This window comes from Canis lupus, chromosome 36, assembly GCF_048164855.1.
Source record: "Canis lupus baileyi chromosome 36, mCanLup2.hap1, whole genome shotgun sequence".
NCBI classification, from domain to species: Eukaryota; Metazoa; Chordata; class Mammalia; order Carnivora; family Canidae; genus Canis; species Canis lupus.
In genome coordinates, this window is record NC_132873.1 from 24,879,935 (window position 1) to 24,894,602 (window position 14,668).

Below are 14,668 nucleotides of genomic sequence, written 5' to 3' on the forward strand. Positions count from 1 at the left end.
ACCACTGATGCAGCAGCAGTCGTATCCCTTGTTCTTTCCAGTTTTGTCTTTCGGTGACGTTGATTAACTGGGCCAAGCCCAGAAATGCCAACTTCCTTCAGTGTCCTCCCCAGTTCTCCTATGTCAGTGCAAGAGCAGAAATGCAGGGTAATAATCAGCCGGGGGCTGGTCACCTCTAACAGCGTTCATTAATATTTCCCCCTTTATCTTTTCTTTCCTTTATTTTAGAACTCGTATTAGTCTTTGAGCTAGGGGAGGACATACAGGTTGCAATTAAACTGAAAAGTGTTTGTTTGGTTTTTCCAGATGAGAATTCTCCAGCCAACTTCTGGGATTCTAAGAACAGGGGTGTGACTGGAACTCAAAAAGGGCAAATTGTATGGAGAATTGAGCCTGGGCCCTATTTCATGGAACGTAAGTACCAAGCGAGAAATAGAAGTTTGTTACTGAACGTTCCATAAATATGCGGAAATCTAGGGAGTCTTTTCTAAATTTATTATGAAAGTTTTTGCCTCTGATTTACATATTTATGCCACGTGTCTTCAAACTTGGAAATAGGAAATGCTTGTTAGAGAATGTTCACATATTTTGAAAGTATGTAAACATATATGTGTATGTATATACGCAGGCACATTCCATATACCTTGTGAATGCAGAGTATATAAAGCATGTTTGGGTATTTTAATACTTTACACGTTTTATGTGCCCTGGTATCTGCATTTGTAATTAATATTTATTATATTAATTTCAGGGAGTAGAAAGAATAAGATTTCAGTTAATTTAAGAATTTTCTGGGCCTATAGCATACTTTGCTATTATTTTTCCCAGCAGCAGTGACTCTTGCATTTGCGTCCTGGTCTTTACCATTAGATGAGAGAGTCTGGGCATGGTGACGTAGAGGTCAATTTTAAGAATCAGAAATTGGCTGCAGATAACTCAGCCGTTACCCAGTTGACCTGATGTTGTATTTATTTGTAAATATAAATGCCTATACGTAGTACATGGTTCACGGAAATATCTCATTCCTTTTTATTTAGGTGGAGGAGGGTATTTATGTTTGCCACTAATATTATTGAGAACATAGTATGTACATTTTTGTGGGATAGATGGAAGTGTGAATGGATACATATTTACTGGGCGGTTCAAATTAACTTTTTACATTTGGAGAATTCTTCATTAATGTGGAAAAATGGACTATTTAAAAATTTTCTGAGTTGTTTAATTTTCATAAGAATTAAGTTTTCTGTGTTCAAGAGATTTCGTATAGGAAAGTGTGTGCATGAAGGATGGTACTTATTAAACTTTAAAATATAAAGTAAAGTTTGATGAAATGAGAACCTGCTATAAGCACGTTTTTATTGAAGTATATAAATTTCTGTCATATAAAAAATTATTTTCAAAGATTAACATCTGTTACTTTGAATTGTCATTAAAGACATCAGATCATTTCTTCCACATTCTTCCTGGTAGGTCAGCATTTCCTAACTTTCTCTAATCATCCTTCTCTCTCTCAGAAGGACTGTCTTTTTTTTCATAGTTCACTAACTGGCTAGAGTCTCTTCTGAAATCTTTAAGGGAAAATGCTCATAATATATCAATAAGTGAGGGGGGGGGAAGCAGATAGATATAACAATTCTAACTAATATGACACATAGGTTAAAGTCTGTAAAGACATTTGCCAAAACGTGAACATGGGCTGCTTCCTAGGAGGTAAGATTTTGGTGATTTGTTTTTCTTGCTTATTTCTACTTTTCGTTACTCTTCCAACATTTGGCCCAGCTGGCACCGCCATCTTCTAATGAGAAAAATAAGTGATAAAAGAATGTGGGAGACAGTGGAATGGGTTGCTTTCATTCAATATAATTCCTCCTTTGAAAGGATCCCAGGGTTTAAGAGGCTGACGTAGCTGGGGAATATTGCCAACTGAACTTCAAGGGGAAAAGGCAAAACAACCTTCCTGTTCTCTCCCGAATGCCAGACTGCTAGGAATGGTGGCCTCTAGAGAGAGTGTGCAGATTCCAGTTGGGGGGCCCATTTGAACAACCTGGGAAGAAGTCAGTATCACATACTGTGTGACCAAACCCCATTTACAGAGTATCCCATTTGCTGCAATTGATTTTACTTCTCCTCCCAAAAGCTTTTGAGATTTATAATGTCCTGGCCGATCACAGTATACTAATATCTCCGTCTGGATGAATGTTTTTCTTTATACCTCATTCTAGTATTTAATAGAAATAAGCTTGACATTGAAGCTAGGAATTGGAAATGAAGAAAAGAGTAGGGTTTTGTCATTGTTTTATTTTCTCCTCTGAATTCCACCTTAATTCTACACACACAAAATTGGAAATATTGTGTATCATGAATGTAAAACTGGAAATATGCAGTAATATGTTTTTGTAAGGGCTTGAGAAAAGTCGTGTGTATTGAAATCCAAGGCAGTGAATGAGAATTACAGAAAGATTTGGTTCTAGTATGAAGTTTATCTTAATTAATCAGAACAAAGTCTCCTCCAGCACACATGCCTATCCTTTCAATGTAAAAACCTCCTGTGGTATTTATATGAGTGCTTCATAGTGTGGTCTGTGTCTTTTAGACATTTTTTTTTTTTTTTTTTTTTTTTTTTTTACCGCGTATCTGGCTAGAGCAGACCTGGGGGACTTCCCAGCATAATGAAGTTTTGCTTGAATCTCTGGATCTGATGGCATGGGACTTATAAAAAATTGGTGGGGAGGGGTTAGACAGCTTCTATATTTTCAGCCTCTGATCTTGAAAACTCATGACATTTAAAAACTTTTGCTTTCGTCTTTAGAAAGAAAATTTATCTTTAGCTCATCAGAAGTTCAGGCAAAATAAAATTCTCTGAACATTGACCTAAGTTCATGGGCAGACCTTGATTTGAGCACTGTCTAAGCTATTTCTGAATGTAAAGATGGCTTTAGTTTGTCTAGATAAAGCCCCGGAGGAGGCAGGCAGCCCAGACTTATATTATTACAGGGCCTACTTAAATGAATTTGAAGGACAAAGATGGTTTAATTTTGGGCAGATGACCTTCCTAGGCACTGGACAGAAGGATCAGCTTCCTCTGCACCTACTTGTCATAAGACTGTCAACTGTCAAATAGTCCTCAGACGAGCTTATGCTTGCAGAAACTGAATGGGTCATCTTTGCAGGATGTATCTTGAGTTTGGAAATAAAAGAGGTTTCAAAGTTGTCTTGTCATGCTCAGATGTCTCTGTTATTCTAGAGTCTTCTGTAGACTATGGTCATTAATTTATTCATTCATTCAGACCTGTTCTTGTCATTCCTTCTATTTATCTGTCCCATCTGTCTCTCCCCCAGGCATCATGAAGTATATATTAAGTGCCAACTTTGTGCCACATGCTATTCTAGGAGCTCACTAAACCCTAGATCAATGAATGAGCTTAGAAATATGAATAAGCGTCATAGCTGTGTGCTGAACTGCTCTGTGATCGTTGAGGATAATATCAACAAATATTGCTATTTGTATAAATGATACAGTATTTTCACATATCTTACCTGGGAAGTAGGCAGGATTAGGAACCTGAGCATCAAGAGGCTTGTGTCAGTAAGAGCCTTGTCTCTGATTGGCACTCAGGTTAATTAATATGCTTTCCAGGATGCAGTGCCTTGCCCAAACAGAATCTTCATGGATGGCTTTTTTTTGGGGGGGGGGAGGCAGATGGTCTGGGCCTCTTATTTATACTGTCTGAGTCTTTGCTTTAAACTTGTCCAGTCCCAAGCCACTTCCCGTCAACATCAGAATGACCTTCTAGTCCCTTGGGTGGGGATTTGGTGCTTTTTATTTTCTATTCTCATACTTCAGGATCCTGTTCATCCTCTAATCCTATTAGGTTTATGCTACCTCCACACTGATGGTGTCTGTCTTTGATTTTCATGACTGTGTATCTGAGCTTGAGCAGAGGAGGGCTTGGCCATCTAGGCTTTATTGGCCCTTGTTAAAGAGAAGATAACTTGAGGTAACATATAAATGATAAGTTAGCCTGTCACTGGAAATGTGAGCAGATTTCCTCAAGAGCATGAGGATTAAAATGTGGTTTCCTTTTTCCAGTTTGTGGCCTCTGCAAAAAAGATTCTATGAGTAGGAATCAAAATAAGAACATAATAAAAGCACATAGGGCAATGGTTAAAATTATGTTTTAGGATAAATTGCAGTTAGTTTGATGTTTTTTAAGATTATTCTTTTTAAATAAAAATGCTCTGAAGGAAGGACATTTCTGTGCCACCCACTTTATGGCTCAAAATATTCAACTTTTAGAAACTTGGGAAAATGCAGACTTTCTAAAGAGGAACAATTTATTAATGACTGCCTAAGTGAATCTTGTAGCTATTTAAGATGATGGATGAGATCCCAGTCTTTGAAACAAAAACCATTTCTCGCAGGGCATGGCCTGTAGAATCTTTCTTCAGAGAGGGCTTGAAGTGGGGTTTTATACTAATGCCTAGAGTTAATGTAGCTGAGTTGAGATAGTTTTTAAAAAATAATTTTTGAATAGGAAGCACGGAAAAAGAGTATAATGTTGAAAAGATACAAAAGGTCAAAGTGAGTATCTCCTCAACTTCATGCCCCAGTCATCAGGGTTCCCTCCCTGAAGATAACCACTTTTACCAGTCTCCCTTGATCTGTCTGGAACTGTCTTATTCAGATGCAAATCCAGAAACAGACCGATCACTTTAAAAATGCAACATCAGAATCACACAGTTAGGGAAATCCCGTCACTTAGGAGCATTGGTAGGTTCCTAATCTCTTTCAAAGTCCCTCCCTGACTTCCCCTCCCCACAAAACAGACCCAAGGTGACATCTCACCAGGATCCTCCTCCCTTCTATAGAGGTGATGGAGCTGGCTCACTGGTGCTTGGGGGAGGTCCTCACTTTTGTTTATGGAAATGGGGAAGTTAAACATTGAAAAATAAAGGGCTTCCTATGACATGTCAGCATTGAAACAGAGCCTGCCAAATCTCTAGTGACTCTCTAAATGAAAGTATCCTGAAGATTACTGCAAGGCGCCAAAATATATTTCCATAATTCATGACTGGCCTCAATCGTTCGGAAGGGACCTTGGAGGGAGGAAGATGCCATTTGGGTGGTACTTTCTTCCTTCCTTCCCAGGCTAGAGCGAGCCCAGCTAATGATAGGTCCTTACAGGTTAATGCAAGAAGCCTCACCCTTCTCCTGGCCTGCTGCCCTCTGAGGCAACGTGCTTTTAACAAGGGGATTTTTTTTTTAGAGAAAATACTCTTGCTTTTTATAGTCTGAAGGAATTTGTGCACACACACACACACACACACACAAGCACACATTTATGTATTTCCATAATTTGAGGCCAATAGGAGGAGATGTTGGTTGCCACAATTAGCTGTGGAGAAGCCATTCTTGGGTAGGTGGGGTCGTTCACTGCTCCTCAGTCCTCCAGCTCTCTGTTCTTATAGAATACATGTTATTAGTCTTGGAAGGAAGCAAGTGGGAGAGGACGGTTTGGTCAGATCTATGTAGCTCTTATTATTTCAGTAATAACCAAAAGCTTGTGTAAATGTTTGGCAAGGTCAGTTGGAGAGGTGTTCCCAGGCAAGTGAAGTAACAATAAAGCTAGGATTCCTGGTAGGTCATCTTGCTGTTCCTCGAACCCTCGAACCCAGCATGCTCATTCCTGCTTCCCTTCTTTTGCTACTCCTCACTCCCGACTCTCTCTGCTCCATTTTTCTCATCTGTAAGTTTGAGTCCAGACAAATATGTTCCATGAAGTCTTTCGGACTCCACTGTGTCCTACCTAATCTCCATGGTCTCTATGCTCTGTTACCTCTCTGCTCTTTCTTTTTAGTACTTGTCTTTTGTATTTTGTCCTGCCTGTAATTGTCATCCTAACAGCTACACTATACAATGCCTGCTAGACCAGAAACCTTTCTTGGATTCCCTTGCACTGACTGTCTGACATGTGATGGGTACATGGTTAACAAAACCTTTTGCTCGATGATGCTGATTGTAATTGATTGATGTGTATTGTATTCACAATACATTGTGAATCACTGCACTGTGATTATCATATATAATGGAAACACTCAATATTTTACCCCATGATAGGGTTAATTTTTTGAGCATTAGTATTTTGTCATTGATAAGAAAATGTAATATGGTATTGTATTCTTAGTATATAGTATTTTTAATCTTATATACATTTCTGAAAGAGAGTTTTGATTTAATCATTCTATCTTTCTCTTAAAATAAGCAAACCAAATACTCTGTAGGAGGCTGTTTGGTGCAAGGAGGAGGGTCAATGGACTATTAACTTCCTTGGGGAAATACATCTAGTGGCCCCACTGTAACGACCCAAGTGACTCAGTTGAGATAGGAGCTCCACTCCTATAGGCTGGAACTCTTCCCTGGGGCCTGCCCATCAGCATCATTGACTATATTACAGGACACCTTGGAAAAAAGGGATCTTGCAGTAGCACTGCAGTGACTCAGATACTCTGTATACAGAGGAACTCTGGTGGCTGTGGGTTCTATCTTTGACATATTTTGGCTTCATGGTCTTTGAAATTGTCATTACTTTTCAAAATCAATAATTAGCATTTGTATTGTTTTTTATCAAGCTCAGATTGTATACACATACACACATGCATACACCTCTGGGGAGAGAGATATATTTCCACATCTCTCTCTCTCTCTCTCTCTCTCTCTCTCTCTTTCTCTCTCTCTCATCTATTCATCTATCCATATGTATATGCAAGTGGTTCCTAAATCTGATCCCTGCCTAGTGGCTGCATTGAAGCCACTTGGAAAATTAAAGTACAGATTCCTTATCACTGCAGAGTCTACTACAGTATTCTTTTTTACTTCATTAGACTGCTTTATTATTTTTTTTTCTATTTCCATCGACCATGGCAGTGTTTCTGTGTTGTAGAGGTTAGGAGCTAAGGCTTTGGCATGGGGCAGGTTGGGTTTGAATCCTGACTCTGTCATTTCCTGTTTGCTTGACCTTCTGCAAGCCTCAGCACTTCTTCTGTACTGTGGGGACAGGCATCTGTGCCTCCCAAGGTTGAATGGAAGAATAAGTAACAATCAGAGCAGAGACAAAGATGGGGCGGGGGCACGTGTTGGATGGCCTCTGTGAATGGTGGCTGCTTTAAATCGTAGCCCTACACTATACATATCATGGTGTGTTGTTTTTGTGCATTATTTTTTCATATATTTGGGATGTTCTTAGAGAATTTCAGAGGACCACATAAAAACAAACAGGAGTTGGTATACTTTTTCTGATTGGAAAAGAAGGGATCATTCAAAGACTCATGAGTAGGATTTTCTGAGAGGTGACGGGGGAGGATTTCTCCGCCAATTCTTAAATGACTTGATTCAGTGTTTAAATGATTGTTTTTCTCCAATCGATTTGCAGCGGAGATAAAAATCTGTTTTAAATACTACCACGGCATTAGTGGAGCCCTTCGCGCCACGACCCCCTGCATTACGGTGAAGAACCCTGCTGTGATGGTGAGTGCCCCTCATTGTCAGGCTTCCTCAGGAGGACCCCAGGGCCTTGGTTTCTATTTTTGTCTGTGCAGCTCTGGCAGGGTTATGGGGAACAATGAAAAAGGAAATGCATAACAGCATGGGCACCCGTGTTAGGAAAGGAAGTAACTTGGCTGGACTTACCTGGATCCATAATACAAATCAGTGGAAAAATATGATTTGATTTATAACAACTCTGTAAATAGTCCACTCTTCAGAGAACCCATTCATGAAGCAAATTAGTGAGTACCTCATCAAACTTAGTCTTAAATTAAGTCTAAATTTAGTCTAGGTGACTGGTTGGGAGGAAATAGTAGCATTGTATCTTACCTGAGTTTAATTTACATGAGCTGAGTAAAAGGGAAAAATAACAACGTAAGTCATGTGTGGTTCTACCTGCCAGTCTACGTAACAAGCTTTCACCCTAAAGAGTATGAGATGGGGATCCAGAATATGCTATTCCCTCAGAAGGTCTAAGCACCAGATCTGTTCATGCTGAGTCGGGCTCTGGTGCCTAAAGATACAAAACATTTTTGGTATAGTATGGCCACTCAGTGGAAGTCAATCTCTTCACACGGTCCTCAAGTGAAGAAAGAGATAATTTAATTTAGTTTTGGGGGAAACTGGTTGTGTTCGACTTTTGAAGGAAAGTATGTCCATTTTCAGCATGGTATTCTCCAAAGGATTACTTTTCACAATTTAGTGATTTTTCACTTCATTGACTAATTTTAGAATCTAACAGCTTTGCGGTATATACTCCATTGTACATGGGTGATTGGGTTTCAGATGGTTTGGGGACTCTTCTTAGAGTCTAAGATATATAAAGCATTGCAGTTTCTATAAGCCATTAATAAAAATCAGGCCACAAAAGTATAGAAGAAGAATATTGATTCCCACAATATAGAATCTTTATAACAGTATGTATGTGCACGTGTGTGTGTTGTGTGTATGTATGCATTTATAGATAAATGCATTTTTGGAAATAGGTAGGTGGCTATGTTGACTCCCCAAAATTTAGAAAGCAATCTCTGCAAATGGCATTTTGAAATTGCCCAGACCCACCAATGCTATATCATGAAATCTTTCTTTTTCATTTATTTATTCAAACAAATATTCATCAGGTACCTGCTAAGTACGAGGCATGGCACCTACCACCGGGGATGACATGATAAGCCAAAACCCAGTCCTTGCTCTCACATCTGGTGGGGACAAGAGACATTGGTTAAGTTCAACTACATTTATTTGAGTGATAATTACTATGAGAGGGAGTAAAATGGGACTATGACAGCTTATACTAGTAGGATTTATCCCAGTCAAGTAGGTCTAGGTAGGCTTCCTTGAAGAAGGTGTGTTTGCAGGACAATCTGAAGGATGAGTAGGAGTCACTTAGGTGAAGAGGGGGAAGGAAGAACATTTCAGATAGTAGGATTAGTAGCATAAAGTCTTCAGTATCTGAATATTCATCTCACTTTTGAGTTATATTTGAGTTCCCATGTAGTAAAACATTGTTTAGCATTTAAAAGAATAATCCACATTTACTACACAAGACTTTGAAGGTCATAAGGAGAATAATAATGATTGATTATGAAATCTGTAACATCACATACTAAGTACTGGAATATGCTTTAATTAATATTCTAAAAAGAAAAACTATAAAACTGGAAAACTAGGTTTTTAAATAATAAAACCTTTGGGAAATTAATGTTGCATGAAAGTAGACAGTGGCTTCCAAACATGGTTTTCTGGCTTCAGATTTTCTTAGACCTGAGCAGTTTCAGTGATCAGATATCATTGAAGACAGCATTATTTACAGCTTGGTGAACATTGATCTCATCCCATTGATTTCGCATTGAGATTACTGTGTCAAAGCCTGTGGAGAGTTTGGAGATAATTAATTTGCTTCAGAAGGTTTTAGAAAACCTTAAAAGCTTCACAGATACACTTTGGGCCCTCAGAATAACATATTTTGGTTCAAAGGATGACTAATGAAGTTGGTAGTCAATATATTTCTGCCCCAGCTGAGACAATTGGGTCTGTAACCAAAACTGGAAGGCTGTGCCACTTGGACACCTCATGATGCTGTGTTTCTATCACAGCATGATGGTCACCTAGTTATATGACCTGTGTCTAGTTAGTGTCACTGATTGACAACATTGACATTACAAAGCTCTTTAGTTTAATTATTCCATGGTCATACGCAAACAACAGTCCTGGAAGAAGTAACTGAGCAACTCTGTAGGGAAGGAAATGAGTTGCCATCCTAATCTTATGGCCTCCTCTCTCATATATCCTTTTGCAATGAATCAGGGATTTAAAAAAGTTATGTCTTTTCTGTCATTTGTACTTTGACGTCATTGTCATTCATCAGAGTACACAGTGATATGTGTCTCAGGCAGTTGGAACAGGAAATCCTTTGGCTTTGGGGACAGATAAAGGCTAGCATCACTCACTACCCTGTATTGTTCCAACACTTGATTGTCGGTGTTGCTTCTGGGTTTTCCTGGAATCAATCTATTGAGTGAGTTTATTTAAAAACCTCTCTCTAAACATTGAGGGCAGATGTGTTTCTTATCATGATGTCCCTATATCTAGTGGTAATGTGTGGTCTTTCCCGACTTCATTGTCATGAATAATAAAATTGAATTCTTTGAGTATTATTTCAGATGAGCACTTGTCACAGTTGTAGTAATGGACACAATCTGTGAATTCTGTTAGAATTGTTTCACATTAGCCTTTTGTTAGACTATATTATTATATTTATATATAATATTATTTTTAGAATGAGAATTCAAAGGCATTTTCCTGTTTCTGTAATATCTTCTAGCATTTTAAATAGGTTTAAATGAAGACAGACCATGAATCTTTTCCATGTCCTTGAACTTGCTTAATATGGGTAGAGACATCAAATTTTTGAAGGGGACACATCTCATCGGGCAGTGTGGTTCATTGGAGGGGAGGCCATGACTTATCAGATGTCTGGCTATACCCAGGACTTGGAGGGGCAGGTTGCTGAATGTCTGTCTCAGGAGCATCCTGTCCTACCTCACACTGTTCATCACTCTATAGCCCAGGGATATGTGTGGTGAAAGCAGGATGAGACAGTGACAGACATCAGTTATCTGGCCAGTTTGCTGCTGTCTCTGTCCAGGTGAGCTGTGGATGATGAGTCAGAGGGGGAACAGCACATTAGAGTAAAACATACATACTTGTTGCGAGCCAACCCAGAATTATCAAGTAGCTAGTTTTATGGGTAAGATGAAATGAAGATACCTGGATGGTACCCTAGTTTATTGCAGATGATATTTGAAAACATCAGGAATCAGTTAAGCACCATACAGAATAGTTTTGATTAAGGTATTGGAAGTAGAGAAGGAAGTAGAAATTTATATTTCAAAATTTGAATGGAATTTATTTTAAAATGCTCAGCTTTGCTTGGATTAGTGAAAGTTTTGTCTCTTAGCAGTATATGATTTTTTAAAAATTGAAGTATAATTAACCTACAGTGTTATATTAGTTTCAAGTGTACAATATAATGATTCAACAATTCTATACATTACGTGGTGCTCATCATGATAAGTGTGCTCTTTAATCCCTGTCTCTCCATCACCTATTTCACCCATTGTCCCCACCCCTCAACCCCAGCTCTCTCCTGGTAACTACCAGTTTGTTGTCTGTAGCATTATACTCTCTAGCTCCATCCCTGTTGCTGCAAATGGCAAGATTCCTTTCTTTTTATGGATGAGTAATATTCTATTGTGTACATCCATCGCATCTTTTTTATACACTCATTTATCAGTGGACACTTGCGCTGCTTCTGTATCTTGGCTGTTGTAAATAATGCTGCTATAAAACAAAGGGGTGCATGTATCTTTTCAAATTAGTGTTTTCATTTTCCCTGGGCAAATACCCAGTAGTGTAATTACTGAATCATATCGTAATTCTGTTTTTAATTTTTTGAGGAAGCCACGTACTGTTCTCCACAGTGGCTGCACAGTTTGCATTTGATGGTGTGTGATTTTTATTTTTATTTTTTAATTTTTTTTAAATTTTTATTTATTTATGATAGTCACAGAGAGAGAGAGAGAGAGAGAGGCAGAGACATAGGCAGAGGGAGAAGCAGGCTCCATGCACCGGGAGCCTGATGTGGGATTCGATCCTGGGTCTCCAGGATCGCGCCCTGGGCCAAAGGCAGGCGCCAAACCGCTGCGCCACCCAGGGATCCCAATGGTGTGTGATTTTTAAAGGAGTTAAGGGAGCACTACAAAAATTAGATGCAAGGGTTTAATCTAAAGTTTAGAATTAAAATGTGGTTTCTATTTCCTAACTATTCAACATTCTACCTTTTACTTCTGTACCTTACAGTATTGTGGACTTCTGTACCTTACAGTATTGTGGACTTCTGTACCTTACAGTATTGTGGACTTCTGTTTTGGAGAAACAGGAAACTCTTTTTTTTTTTTTCTAGTATGTCATAAATTGAGCACTAATTATACATAAATTGAGAGAACGGCTAGATCTGCTATGTGGTCTGTAAATGACTGCTTTCAAGTGAGATATAATCTCCTTGAGAGCTTTTAGGAGAACTTTTACAATACAATAACCAGTACAACAGCATTGCCAATTCTCGTCATCGCTACTTACAATGCCATGTGCCATGTACCTTCAGCACAATAAAATAGGAGACTGAAAGGGCAGTCGGACACCCATGTAGTCACTCAGAAATAGTTGGCAAGAGAGGAGAATCCTGCAAAAACATGGATGAGTTTGATATAAATCACCTGTTTAGTTTATTCTAAGTTTTCCTAATAAATCTGTGTTTGATTTTTATCTTAAAGGAATATGTTAATATAGTAATAACAATATAAGTACATTTGCTACATATCAACCATATTCTTATCAAAGAAATAAAAGAACGTGAAGCAGGTTGATTCATATCCCAGGGAATTTAGAGGTTCGTGTTGGTTTCATTTGGTGTAAAGGCTAAATTGAGGTATGACTCTTTCATCTCTGAGAATGTGTATTTATGTCTCAATTCCAAGATAGCTTATGAAAAGGCACATATGACAATGCATGTTTAAACAAAAAAATCATCATATTTGCAAACATATGTGGCTTCTTAAGAAAGTTGAGTACCATCACGCTCCTGTGAAACTTCCAGTATGTGTTTTCCTTCTGCAGATGGGGGCAGAAGGCATGGAAGGAGGTGCTTCTGGAAATCAGCATTCTCGGAAGCTAGTTAGCTTTACGTTGTCAGGTAAGAATGTCTTTAAACCTGATGTTCAGTTTGAAAGTGTATAATTTCAAAGGCACAAGTGGTTATTTTTGGTTATAGATTCTCATATGTGATATATGAAGTAGTTATTTATTTTTTCAGTTATACTTCTGGAAATTCAAGTATATTTCTTACCATTAGATTATTAATATAAACTCAGGGATTATTTCTTCCACCAGATTTTCTGGTGATAAAAAGACTGTAACTCTGTACAGTTACTTTAAAAGAACAATATAATGTGCTCACCTCACTGTAGAACTTTGATCCTTGAAAACAATGTGTGCTTAGCTTCTAGAGAAATTTTCTTATTTAGAGAAAGGGAAAAGTTGGAGACTAAGAAAAATAAGCCAAGGGATACTCCTGTTTCTGTGGAGAAATATATATAAAAGTTGGAAAGCTGATAAGACAAACGTTTTTGTTTATTTTCTGGAGATTGAAATACTCTTAATTGCTTGTATGTTTATTTAAAAAGCACCACTTTTCAGATTGTGAGGTGGAACTCATTTGTGTTTTATAAGTTTAATTTAGTTGAAACCAGCTATTCAAAAAAAGAAGAGGAGACAAAAAATCAGCGTTTTATACCAAAGGGAAATATTTTTTCATAGAACATCAGTTTATACAAACCGAACTCCCACACAAAAAGTGCACACACCTATGCATGTGTATACTGGATTTCAGAGTAAAACAGATTTCATAGGTAGGTCACGGTCAAAAAAGTTTGAAAGCTACTGATTTTAAAAAAATAACTGACACTTATAAAGTCAAGAATGCCTAAGAAAATCCGTATTTGAAATGGACTTTTAAACCAGACAACTGTGCTACGATACATACAAAATGCCGTCTAACAGAGGTCTGTCACTGTAAGATGTTTTGTTTTCATTTTTCCATGGATGTACTTCTGAAATGTAAATTAGATTCCCTTTTCTTGGCTGCAAAAAGTGTTGTGAATGAAAACTGACATTCTCAAGAGTGAGAGAAAACGGATCTTGAAAACAGACATTTCCATGATGCATAATTACCACATATGATGAAAGTGTGCATAATAGTTCATTGTTGGCCTTGGCCTTCGGAGTATCCATTTCTGTTCTAGCATGTTCCTTCCCTGCCATGTGAGATTACTTACTATGAAAGCCTTTTTTGCTGTGGTTCTCTGGTGACTCTGAGAAGTCAAACTGGTGGCTTATGGTTCAAATTTGGCCAATGAGTATGTTTTGCTTGGAACCCTCAGGGTTTAAAACGTATCTAGGTTTTTAGAAGGGCAGACTTACAAGGACCACTGCCAGTAGTACTACTCCCCTACCCTCATTATCTGTGTGTCTCCTCAAAACATCTATTGGCTTTAAACCTTCCTAGTCCTGAGGCTCTGCAGGTATGGAAATCCTTTATTTATAGGTATGGAACAATTAGCCAACATCCACGGCTCAAAAAATTTAGAGTTTGACCATTCCATGGTTTTCTCAGTTTAGAAGCATTGCCCTAAGCTTTCAGGCGATCAACATCATTCTAAATATGATGTATACATACTGATTTTCACTCGAAGGGATGCTAATTAACTCACCGTAGGAGAATGACCATCTAGAAGTTGAAAATCCTAGGACATTTTCCTAAAAAAATAGAAAATAAGCTTTAGGGCACCACCAAATGCTTCTTCTTTAAATATAATTTCCTCCAACATCCCACTTCAATACATGTGGTGGCTGGCTACTTTATAACTGTTTTATTTCCTAATATATTGTCAGATATTTGCAGATGGTGTACAGAAATGGCCAAAAACTATAGAAGATGAAAGCAGTTCTATAATTGTAATTCTGAAAAATTAATGCAGTTTTAGCAGGTTGTCCGTGAATGGCAAT

General features: G+C 38.1%; 1 protein-coding gene across 1 annotated transcript in view; it reads left to right on the forward strand.

Annotated features, from left to right (window-relative positions):
- The window catches only part of HECW2 (HECT, C2 and WW domain containing E3 ubiquitin protein ligase 2), a 364,266-nt gene that overhangs the window by 213,148 nt on the left and 136,450 nt on the right, over nucleotides 1-14,668 (forward strand). Inside the window, exons 3-5 of the mRNA XM_072812656.1 lie at nucleotides 307-414; nucleotides 7,431-7,525; nucleotides 12,722-12,797. Of these exons, the coding sequence (XP_072668757.1) occupies nucleotides 307-414; nucleotides 7,431-7,525; nucleotides 12,722-12,797 (279 nt within the window). The remainder of the gene's footprint in view (nucleotides 1-306; nucleotides 415-7,430; nucleotides 7,526-12,721; nucleotides 12,798-14,668) is intronic.